The sequence below is a fragment of the Drosophila elegans genome, unplaced genomic scaffold (genome assembly GCF_018152505.1).
Source record: "Drosophila elegans isolate 14027-0461.03 unplaced genomic scaffold, ASM1815250v1 contig_208, whole genome shotgun sequence".
Taxonomy (NCBI): domain Eukaryota; kingdom Metazoa; phylum Arthropoda; class Insecta; order Diptera; family Drosophilidae; genus Drosophila; species Drosophila elegans.
Window position 1 is genome coordinate 6,444,763 of NW_024545578.1, and position 12,747 is coordinate 6,457,509.

Here is a 12,747-nt window from a genome sequence, read left to right on the forward strand (position 1 = left end):
TCTGGTTGACTTTGCTTGTGAAACATAATATATGCAAAGAAATTATGTCTAGTTTAAAATATATATTTTTTCTTTAAACAAACTAACTCTCTTTTTCTTCTTGAGCAAATGAACTGGTGGCTTGTTTATTAATTTTTTGAGACTTATATATCTTAGCTCCGCTTGAACATTTCAACAATTTTTTGCAAACTTTTTCTCAGACTGCCTTGAATTTTCCGCACCCTTGCCGAAACGCTCCCCGCAAAATGGAAGCCAATGGATGAAAATTTTTCCACTCAATTGAGCAGCAACTCAACTGGCAGCTCGACTGAGTTTCATTTTTTCCCCACCGTCCAGCTTCCTTGGCAGCTTTCTCTTTTGACTTTCTGCCTCTTGGCGACTGCTTTATGCAAAAGCAATTAACTTAACTTTTATTTTCAACCTTTTCAGGTATTCCCTCTCAATACGGAATTTGCATAAAAACGCGGGGACAGCGAAATGAAAAAACGACGTCCAATGGCTGGACCACTCATTCCGGCTTTGCTGTTATTTGATTTCGCCTATGGTATGTTTGTCGTATTAACAGTTTAGCACATTTTACGGTCGAAACGTGACATTTTGCTGCCTATGAAACGTCTGTTTTTGGGGCATTGTATCTGCATTTGAAAAGCGTTTCCAGCTTTTGGTGTCCGTCGAGGGTTTCCCGTTCATTGTGTTCGCTTTTTGTATTTCTCGTTTGCCACGTTCTAAAATCCACTCCGTTTTTAGGGCCTTTGCTGCAGGATAACAGCTGTTGTTTTGTATGTCCTTTGCAGGGACATTTCTATTCTCTTGGGGAGTTGGTCAAGTGGCGAGGAAAATTCTGTATTGATTGGCATCGAAATGCTCTTGTCTAAAGCTCTTAAAAGGCAACTAGTTTTCACAGCTACGAGGTTAAGAAGCTGTCATTGCTTGCACCACTGAGCTCCTTGAAATTGATTTTGATTCCACTTGACTTGACGGGGATAACAATGTGCTTGTAGGTCAACATATTATTGGGTCATTAACTGGTGTAATATTTGCCTTTTAAATGAAATGAAATTATACCTATTTTAAGTTTTTATTCATTATGTAGTAAATTTATTTGGTCATAATTGTATTTAATTTAAGTCTAAGAAATGTTAACCCAAATATAAATAATATTTTAGGCAAAGTAAATTCGAAAATCAGGATATTTAAATTATCCTTAAGCCTCCATTGAAAAGCATATATCCCTTAACTTAATCTCCATTGAAAAGCATATATCCTTAAATTGTCACAATTTTCTAGAGATTAGGTCAATCGTGATTATTTAGTTCGCAAGAAGACTGTGAAGTTGAATAAGAGCATCAAAAGTTCTCCTTGCGGTGAGTTTACAGCTTAATAATTTGGGTTTCAAGGCAGGTAGTAGTACTCGTTCCTGACTGCCTTTGTATTTGTTGTTGTGCTCGTGCACTTGTACTTGCGGTTGTATGGGTGTTATTGTCTACGTGGCAAAACTTCCGCTGTGGCTTTGGCTGCTGTGGCTTTCGGTCGCTTCGGTGGCTGCGGCAACCGGAAGCGCCAAACACTTTCCGGTCACGCAGTCACAAGGTCTGCCCTTCTCCGCTCCCGCCAAAAACCAAAAACCAGAAAAAAAAAACCAAATAAAATAAACCAAGTCTCGAGCAGTCACTTAAGTTGAAGTGTTGTTGTGCGCCAACCATTTTGTGGCCACAGCAATAACAATAGTGGCAACAATAAGGGCAACTCAATTTCTATGCGTAGCACAACGCGACTTTTCGCAGGGCGAAAGTTTGCCAAAGTGCGTCCACAAATTGTCGAAGAAACAAAAGTTACCAGACCGCTTCTAGTTTTGCATTTGAATTGTGCCAAATAAGTTTTTAATTGAAAAGAACTGGCAGTCGAAGTCGATGGCCGTAAAAATGGGGAGCACACATTAAGTATACGCACCGTGGTTCGCATAAGGATTTCATCAGCGGGAAAAAACATTTCAAATTTAACTCGGGATAAAACGATTTTTATTTACATTTAGAAGAACGAAATTTATGAAAACTAAAAGTAATAAGAACAAAATAGAACAATAGAATTTAGCTAAGTTTATTTAACAACAGTATTCTCTTATTTGGATCCTTTTACTTACGTACATTAAAATAACGAACGGTAGTTCACAAATCGCTTAAAGGCAGAGACTGCGAAGGCAGAGTTGTACCGCATAACATGCGAATTTACCATAATCTACGCATCGAGGCACCTGGGGAAACCCTAACCTGATTTACGCACACAAAGCATTATCGATTATTACCAAAGTCATGTGTATAACGAGCGTATTCGATTTAATGCCCAGTCCATTAGTTAAACAGCCTTGGTCTCGCCACGAACCTGACCCTTCCTTTGTGTCCCGGTGTTAATAAGCCAAAAGTCAATGTGTTAAATGAGCTGTGGGGTCGATTTGCTGGTGGAGGGGCGGACTAAGGGGTCTGTGAACTAGACGATGGTTCAGAGTCGTGTGAACATTCAATAAAAAAATGGGAAAAAACAAAGGATGACTTTTGGCGTCCAGGTGGCAGTCAACAGTTGAATGAAGGTGGATTGGAGAGTAAAAATTATGGGCGATGATGGGGTAAAGAAATATTGAATTAATTATTTTTTTTTGCTAATAAAAATCAATTTAATTCATAATAAAATGTAGATTTCAACTTTTTCCAAAAAAAAAGATACATATTTATTACCGGGTATATAATGTTTTGATTGTAAATGATTTCATCGTGCATCGATTCCCGTGAAGATTTGCCGTTTCTTATGAGCTTGACGATTATGGTTTTTATGCCCTTTTCCGCCATGTCTCTGCAACAAACAATGGGCTAAAATGTGATTTTAGTTTATGCCATTTTGACACGCAAATACACTTCCTCTTTTGACCGATTTTGCCATCCATGCCAAGAGCAGGCATTTATAATCTAAGGCATTGTTAGCCAAAATCCATTTGCCTTATTGCCAGTTGGTGAAGAAGAGCTGCCGGAACAACTTGCACTCGAGTGCACTTTGCCTTCATCATGATCATCCTCATCCCCATTGACGTCGATGTTTGGCATTCAATTCAATTAAGTGAGTATAACTTTTGTGCAAAGAAAGAGTGTATAAAGAAAGCCAAGGATAAAGTTGAAGTACGAGAACAAAGGCAACGATTCGATTCCAGTACGAGTATCCGCTGTCTGCCTTATAGTTGTTACCATTTGTTCTCATCAAACTTTTTTCTTTCGTAGCTTATTTGACTTTTCTCACGACTTTTTCTTTGTAGACCGAACCTCTTAATATCTAATTGATTGTGTTGTGAACTTTCAAGCCATGGTGCTTTTTATACCCTTGTAAAGGGTAATATTTTTTTGTTCTTTAACTTTAAGTTTAACTATAAATTCTCGGATAACCTAAAAGACGACACAAGGCAGTAAAACAATAATATGTCCTGTCCAGATCTGATGATGCTTGACAAAATAAATCATTAATTAACCTTTAAGAAAATTAGGTATGTTGAATTAATTAATTCAAAAGAGACTAGTCTTAATTTAACTTGGGACTTATGAGATCTGTGCATATTTTCACAAAAACATTACCTTTTTTAACTACTAAGTTTGAATATTATTTATCTCGTTTTTATTCCCTGTGTAGTACCCAAAACTTCGTTACTGCTTTCTGACCTTCGCCCCAGTTGAATTGAGCCACCTTTCTGGCCCCGCCAACTGCAGTCCTTGGTTCTGTAAATTTCATTTGTGCATTCTGATGATGCCGATGTCGATGTCGCTGCACTCTGTTGCATTTTATAAGCTCTACGTGGCAGCAATCACCCCGAGGAGAACACCACTTACTTCACTTCTGCCCCTGGGAAGTCCTGCTGGCCATGTAAAACGTGGGCGCCATCGGTTTTTATTTTAACCAATAAAAGTACTTGGTGCATGCAAGTTTGTTGTGATTGTGCGGCCAGCGGAGCGTATGAGCAATGTCATGTTGTATAAGAACCAACAAGACCCGTAAATAGGGACATTACTTTCTAGGTTAATTGCTCTCCACAGAGTTCTGGAATGTTAGCCACTGCATTTCAATGATTTATTAATGAACTCGGTAGTGGAAAATTCTTGTTTTCTAATTCAACAGATAGAGTGGGACATACCAAGTGCCATAAATACAATACTGTTTCATTTTTGTTATACGTTTTCTTTAAAGTCATGCAATCGAAATTTCTTATAGATGGGTTATCAAAAACATCTATACATTCTGTAATACAAGTCTGTACACAACACAAAATATATTTTCAAATTTCTTATATAAATTTTTTGTCTGTTATTAAAGTCGGGAAAGAAAATTGTTTGACTGTGAAGAGTCCTCCTTTCATTTTCATGTTCATTCTCAATTTGTTGGCAGTGTCTTGCATAGCTTCGGTTGATTAAGCAATAATTTAAATAATTTATTGCTACAACGAATACCTGCATTTATTCGACCTTCAAACCTGTGGCAGCCAACCCAAAATCAGAGCCATGTATTGCAGCTCAGGAGAGCCAGACCCAGAGTCCTTGTGCCCTGATTTCACATCCTAAATTTCGCATAGCACTTAGAGGACTAAGGGCTGTCGTCAATGTCTTTGTGGCACCGCTGGGTTTGTGGGAAATCAGCGTCGGTTTCCGTTGCCCCAGTCTTATAATTTATGCAATTGCGGTACGCAAGGAGGGTCGCCACTCGGCTGCCATGATGCAATTGTCAGCATTTGGCTACGTCGGCACCGCAATCGCCAGTAATTGTGGAATGCCACGGGGCACCAAACTCACACAGCACAGTGAAAACAAAAAAAAAACAAAATACAATAAAAAAAAAGGGGAACAGGAGCTGAAAACCAACGTTGATGCTGATGTTTTGTGGCCTCAATTTGCTTAAACAGGCAATTAATATGCGCGGCAACGTTGTAAACAATGCCATCGGGGAATTGCGGAATAACCCCTCTTTAACCCCTTTCACTAATGGCCGGAATAAACACACTTGTGTGCGGTTCTTGTTTGGCTTAATTCAAGTTAATTTAATTTACACTTTTAGCTGACATTTCACTGGAATTTCCTGCAACTGGAACAGCAACTGCACTATCGAATCGCCTCTATACGTCCGACCATGTAAATGGTGCTCTGATCCTTGATAACGAACACAAATGGCTTGTTGACATTGACAACTCTTTGATCATTACCGCCCCCGAAATCCGAGCTCACTAAAAGTAAATTTATTAGCTGGCTCACTTGGTAAAATGGTAATCAATTCGATTTGCATATCAAAATAGTTCTCATTACTTTCAGAATTTAAATCCAAACTATAGAGCAATTTCTTTAAGATAATATAAGATACAATTTTGATGGTAAAAAAATATTATTGTACTAACAAATAAACTTACTCAACACCCGATTTGGCTTGGATTCCAACGCGGAGAACTGCTTAAAACTTGCCACAGTCGCATTCCTGTCCTCATCTTCGTCAGTGAATATTTTCTTGATGCCCAAATCTATTAGGGCTGCGTTTAGGTCCAGGGTTTCTTGAACACTAAAAATGGGTAATAGCAGATGCGTTTTCTCGGCTTTTTGCAATTTAATTTGCAAATATTTATCTAGATTTTGTAGGACATTCTGGGTGCTCAGATTTCGTCTGGGCAATAGCACCAGCATGCCAATATCGGTCTTTGAAAATGGGATCATAACACCACGAATTTCTTCGTCGTTGAAATACTCGAGGGGCGCCACAGTGTACATCATTTGGACCTTATAGACAAATGGTTTCTTATTCGGCCTTGCAATACTAAAGGGCATTTTCGCAATCGATCTGGCCCGATGTTTCCACAGGGATGATACAGAAACTCCTTGCACTGCCACCATATTTGTGTTTTTTGTTAAATCACTCTTGTTAAAAAGATTTTTTCCACCTTTCTCAATTAATTTATTTATCCACTTCGTGATCTCATCCTCAGGCTTGGTGTTTTCGGAGAACTTCATGTTTTCCACATCTACACTAAGATTTCCACTCAATTTCTTCATTTGCTCCAAGTCATTGTATTCGGGTGATAAATAAATTCGATTTGCCATTGTAAACTGTTGCTTGATGGCTTTGAAGCGGGCCTGGCCGAAATAGGATATGATCTTGCCATTCTGACGCCCAGTGATTCGAAGGGCTCTGGCCAATTGGTAATCCCTGCGCGTATCCTTTCCCAGGTACAGCAGGACCAGAGCCTCACGAACGACGAATGGAGAGACCACAAAGTTCTGCGGAAGTTTCCTGTTGCTCAGTTGCTTTACTAAATTAATTTCGAATCTATTTGCTAAAAAATCTCTAGCCAGCAGCAACAGGAAAATACAAATTAAAATGGCTTTATCCATTTTGAAAGTAACTTTGTAACTGATTTTGTATACTGATTTAAAGTCACCGGGAAAAACCAATTGCATTAGGCACACTTAAATAGCTAACAGATCATAAATATATTATTAAGAAAAAGAGTTCCGACCTTTCGATGCTTCTTATTAATATTTTTAATATTGTTAAGTGTGTTAAAAGTAAGTTCAAAAATTTTAACCAGCATATAGAAAAATGTTATAATTAATATATATTTTATATTTTTAAAAGCTATTGTAATTTTAAGAAATGCCATTTTTATAATGATAGTGTGTATGTTTTAAACTTAAATAAGCATGATGTATAATGAAAAGGGAACGAATTTAAATTAACTCGGCTTAGTCACTTAATTTTTAGCTGGATAAATGTTATTAAAGTTAGCAAAATTGTTTAATAAAATTATAATTTGTATAGCTTTTGACAAGCGCTGAAATGTCAAGTATATATAAGCATTTTGCTCTGCGATAAATTATGGTAATAAGTTCTATAAAAATGTGCACATTTGATTAAGATTAAAACAAGCTGCTTTCTGCTATCCAATTAAAAAGGGGAAACTCAGCCGGGACTCATAATTATGTTAACATCATTTCGACGGCAACGCCTCTGCACTTCCGTTTCTATTTCATCTCGGTGAGTTAACCGACTGCAATTTTAAATCCGAGCTCAGCTCGGTTCAGCTCGTGGCATAAAACGTTTGTGCGCTCATTGCATTTTAATGGCTTTTTAAAGCGCTGATGTTCCAGGAGAACGAGCAGCTGATGTGAAGGGAGAAAGCTGCATTGAGAGAAGTCGATTTAGATATGCTGCCATACAACGCCCACATGGAGCTTCATGGATTCCTCAAACACTGTGCGAAAAAGCATTAAAATTATTCCTTTGTGGTAATAATATTTAAAGACCATCGAAATAAAATATGATTGAAAGCTTATTTGAAACAAAACTTTTAAGCATATTTTCTTTAATCACAAGATATGACTTTAAAATATATTTGCTAAATATTTTATGAAGTTTTCTAATATAAAAATTATGTTCGCTATCCAAATAATTGAAACTCAATTAACTTAAAAGTCTCTCAAAATTTTTATCGAGATACAATTTCGATCAATGAGCAGTCTGTATCAGTGCACAATCGTTCTCTTAAGCGTTTGCCACTTTATTGTGCCATCGTCTGTTTATCTACGTCGCTGCCATTGGTTCTGGGGCTTCCCTGGGCTGCTCACCTAGCTGGAAGCTCATCGATGAAGGCAGGGATCCTGGCAGCAGAAGGAAATTAGGTAGAAGGAGGTGCTAAGGATCCAAGAGCTCCGCCAGAGTCAGAGTTACTGGCTGACGCACTGGTGCTCTGCCGCTCTGTGTGTGGCATGTCAGTGAGCACTTACACTAATTTCCAGTTATTTGCATGCAAATTTCTGCCGGCACCGGCAGAAGCAACGGCAACAGGAATAGGAATAACCGCGGCACCACAGGAGTAGCCAACACTAACACTAACAAGGATCAACACCAACGCAAACGCAAATAAGCCTGACCGACACCAACAAAAATGGCAGCTGCTCCTTGCTCTTTCAACACAGGGAAAAATATTTACCTTATCTCGAACCACAAGAAAAAGGAACAACAATTAAAATCTGTTAGACATATTTTAAGCCATAATTTTCGGAAGCTTGTAAATATGTGTATGAGCAACACTGCGTATAAGTAATAAGTTCCAAGTAAGCTCATTTTGAAAATAATTATTTACAATTCTTATAATGTAAACTTTTTTTCTAGTCAATCTAAATAAATTTTGTTATTTTAAATTATAAGCTAAAAGATGTGATTTATAAAGAGACCTTTTTGGATGGAACTTACATTTTAGCTCCTGTCTTTGTATTTGCAAGTCACTTTAAAGCGTAATGATTTTATCAGTGCACATCTCGTCCGTCAGCCAATTAAAAGGAGAAAATTATGTTAATTTAGAGGGCCTCGACTGCACTGTCATTTATCATTTGGCCCCGGATTCCCTTTTTGGGTCGGACTACCCCTTATGCCCTACCCGCCCAGCTCATTATGCCTCCCACTCAGAATGGAGCACCGAAATCCACCTCCGCTCCTGTGCCACTGACTTAATACCCGTGATTGGCACTTGCCACAACGCCTACGCCTGATGGCAATTTTTATTCTTTCGCCTTGCTGCAGGGCCCCTACAATACTATGTGTGGGTGTGTGAGCCAACAACAACACATGCAACACCCACCCACTTAGGAACTCAGTCCTCGGCGAGGACATCAATAATTTATATAGGAATTTGATAAATTATTTGTATGACAGTCCGTTGCTGCCGCAACTAAATAAGTTAATTTGTCATAGGCAAGCACTACAAAAAGTTGTTCAGACATGTAAATGGTCTCAATGGGGTTTCGGCTTAAGCATTTGGTTGAGCTCGGATAGGGAATTTGATATTAATGGTCTAGACTCTAGTCATGTGTATGTGGACAAACTACTTTAGTGTGCTCTTTATGCGTAGGAATAACCGTCAGCAATTTGTTATGTTTTATTATTGTGTTTGAAGTTGATTAATTGTCATGCTATAATTTTTTATAGGTTTTTTTTGTTTAACTTTTAATTTTTGACTAAAGGTTTTTAAAAATATTTAAAGAATGATAATACAATGATAATAAATGATAATACAATGCGTAGGTAATAACAATTACTCAGTATAAAAAAAAATCCAAAGCATGACTCTTGGTAAATAAAATTCAAATTATTAGGATCAATGCAAAAAAAGTTTTGAATTAATATTTATTACAAAAATCTTTTATTTAGTCAATCCAAACTCCAAATGACTTATTTTTTATTTTAAAAAATATATTTCGATTAGCGTTAGGTTAGGTTGTGAAAATGCCAGCATACAGAAATATATATCTCACTTTCCAATTAAAAATCCAACAAAAGCTATTAAATCTCTTGTCACCGTTGCATAAAGCCACAAAGCGGCAGCTCCCACACACCCTTTAATACAATCGCAATTTCATTGCAAAGGTTAAACTCTACGGACTTCCACCACTTAATCTCTTGGTCCGGTTCAATTGCAAGTTAAACAACTCAATTTGCCCCGGAGCAAGCTATCGAATATGGACAGGCAATTGCAGAAGCTAAAGCAGCACGGAAAGGATATGACCACTCCCACACGCACATGTGTTTGAATAAAAGGACAATCAATGTGATTTTCTGCGACTAGATAGGACTGAACAATAACAGCAAAAACAAAAACAAAACAACTACGACAAGCCGGAAAACAACAATTTAATTAAAAATTTATAAGCGTGTCGTTATCTTGGCAAACAAGCAGCCAAACAAAGCAACAAACTGTTGCTGCAAAGCACCCACACGAAGGCAAACAACCAATATAAATGTACTAGGGACAGCGGAAGTGGAGCACTCGAGCGCCCCCTGGCGCTGGGAAAACGACAGCACACCAACACACACACATGAGTAAACCGGAAATGGCCTGCTGCCATTGTTCTTGCCCCCACCATTGAACTCCCCTTCATTTCGACTCATTTGCTTTCGAGTTCGCCTTGTTGGCTTTGTTTAGACTTCTGCCGGGCTAATTACTGCAGCTCGAGCTCTGAGCACCCATTGAGCTTAATTAGCACGAAAAAACTTTCACCCGGCCGCAGCGACATAATTGAAATGTTTACATTTACATTTACGTTAACGTTTTGTTCCGCAGTTTGTTGCTGTTTACTTTGCATTTGCCACAAAAAAGTTTGTGCCTCCCCCATTCATTTCAATTAATTCGCAATTTCATTAGATCATAATTCTATGCATATTCCGTAAGATGCTCCCACTTCCGTTTCGCCTTGGGCTTTGTTCTGATTTATCCTTTATGCTCATTATAAAAGCAGGGAATTACCTAAAGCCAGCCGGCAGTCGGTGTTGTCTGTGTGCGGGAAGTATTGTTCTGGCTGCGTAATTTATGGCCACAACATGGCCATAATCTGAACGAAGAGCACGGTGCGCCGGCTATTTATAAATGAAGCTACTTCGGGCGACCTTCATAAATAAGATAGATAACTTCAATAGGTGGCGGTGGTGCGCTGATTGATGGTAAATACGCACTTAGGGCAACTACCAATTTTCTGATTTGCAGATAAATATAAACCATTATTATCTTCAAGGAATTTCATGCAAAATTTTTAAAGAACAAACCCTAAAGCTGTTTTTAGTACCTTGCAATAGAAAAGAGCTTAGATATGGTAATTATGTACTATAGTGATTGAATATTTAAAAACCAAAATAGCCCTTTAATGCAATTCGTATGTATTAGCCAAAAATTGGTCTACTGTAGGATTTTTTATTTAAAATTCTATATCGCCTTTTAATGTCTTACGAAATCTTAGTAGAATTAATATTAAACTTATATACATAAAAACAATTATTGTTTATGACTTTGCAAGAGTTTTAAATACCAATACCACTTGGTACTAAAATGTCATGTAAAGTATATAACATTTTCACAAGAATAATAAAATTCAATCATTATATCTTGGCCTTCCCGGAATTTCCATCATAAACTCCCAAGCATTTTATTTACCTTAAGGCATCCTTTAACCAAAATACCTGAAGCGCTAAAAGTTAAAAAAAAAAAGCATCTTTGTAAGAAGCCAAAACAAATTCCTTTCTGTATTTCCCCATCTCCTTCAGTTGATTTTACTCAACGTGCGCCACTTATTTATCTCCATCCCACTTTATCACTTCCCCGTAATTTTTCTCCTTGGCGTTATGGGTAGCATATTTTTTGGCGCTCCCTGTGGGGGCGGAAAATTGCAAGGTTTACATTTCAATATCAGGGGCGTCTGTAAGACTCTTAAAAGCTTTGCCAATTGTTGAATATTTTACAGTTTTTTATTAGCTTTGTGTGTTTACCGATTGTCGCAAAAGGTTGTTCTGCTTGTTTGTGTACTATATACCCGAATACCATACCGTTTATATATCCAACTTGTTCACACGCTGGCATTAAATTTGCCGCTGTTTGTTCGCCTTCTTTGCCGATGTTTAACCTGACCGTGTTTCATTATTTTTTTTTTTTTTTTGTGATTATTTCTCATTAACAGGAACGCAGAGAGAACTGCGCTTATAATATTTTTGTATTATTTTTCCCCGCTTTCTGGCCCCGTTTTAATGGACACGGACCGTTGATTTTAACGTCTCGTGCCAGTTGACGTAGTTGTTTTTGCTTGGCCGGGCTTTCTTCCTTTTTTCACAAATTAGTCGCACGAACATTTTGCCGCTTTGGTGCCGCCGCTCTGGAAAATTGTTTGCAACATGCAAAGCGGCGGCCACAAAATAGGCCGACAGAAAGCCACATGGCCTAGGCCTAGCCAAACCCAGATCCACCGTAAACCTCGATGCTTTCAAGTGAAAACAAATATGCAAGCGGGTCGCACTAAAGAAAGTGCTCATAACTATCTTTACACTTGGAAAAGGACTATTTTAGAAAATGTTTTTAGGCTAGTGAAGTTTACAGAAGGATAAAGTCTAGATACCTTAGAGATTTGACCAGAAGCATATAAAATTAAGTAAATGGTAAAGAAAAAGAAATACAGCTAGTGCCGGTAATATAAGATTGACAAGCGATTGAAAAATTAAAACCATAAGGCGATCTTATTTAAATACCTTTTAATGTATTATTTTTTAAAAAGATGATTTTTTCAGTGCCATGAGATTTGGTGGCTTTCTGTATCACGTAGCCGTCTCCTGCCAAGCAGAAGAACCAGAAAGCAGGGACCAGGAATGCTCCTGTCAGCATTCTTTGGTGTCGTTCCAGCCAGACTGACAAATACACAAAGAGACATGCCACACTCTGGGGGCTCCTTTTTTCCCATTTTTCCCACATTTTTCCCCATTTTTCGCCGTTTTCCGAGTCCTTGGTCCTTCGGCGTGCATGCCACTTTTTTTTTTGCCTCGCTGCGGCTGCTTACATGAAATGAATATGGATTTTCTTTTAATTACAACTCCATGGCCCGCATAAAGCCTTTCACATTCTTTTCCGCGACTCTGGCTATTTGTGCCTGTGCCTGCAGCTATTTTTGGCCCAAAGTCTGAGCCAAGGCTCTGTTGCATAAATTCGACATGTTTTGGTATCAAATTTCCCCGTGTCTACTGCCAATCAGAGCGACAACAATGGAATCCCATCTTCTCGGCATGTTTACGTCTGCCTTATAGATTTTAATGCCACAAAGGCTGAGGATTTATGGCTGGCAGAATTTGAATGTGAATTCAAATGAAATCTGTTGAATGCAAATATTTTATTGTTGTCTGTTATCGAGGCAGTTTTTTGTTATTGCCAAATGG

At 38.1% G+C, this 12,747-nt stretch overlaps 2 protein-coding genes across 3 annotated transcripts in view; both read right to left on the bottom strand.

Annotated features, from left to right (window-relative positions):
• The window catches only part of LOC108146316 (protein lingerer), a 29,509-nt gene that overhangs the window by 12,684 nt on the left and 4,078 nt on the right, over positions 1 to 12,747 (bottom strand). The window lies entirely within an intron of this gene.
• Positions 5,042 to 6,404, bottom strand: LOC108146317 (accessory gland protein Acp76A). The gene is made up of 2 exons (XM_017272280.1): positions 5,426 to 6,404; positions 5,042 to 5,245 (listed from the first exon to the last, which is right to left on the bottom strand). The coding sequence occupies exons 1-2, from the start codon at positions 6,396 to 6,398 to the stop codon at positions 5,124 to 5,126; spliced, it is 1,095 nt and encodes a 364-aa protein (XP_017127769.1). The 5' UTR covers positions 6,399 to 6,404; the 3' UTR covers positions 5,042 to 5,123.

Coding starts and splice junctions, on each gene's coding strand:
- LOC108146317 (XM_017272280.1), bottom strand. CDS start 6,398: ATGGATAAAGCCATTTTAATTTGTATTTTCCTGTTGCTGCTGGCTAGA. Junction 5,246..5,425: donor CAAGCCAAATCGGGTGTTGA/GTAAGTTTATTT, acceptor ATTTACTTTTAG/TGAGCTCGGATTTCGGGGGC.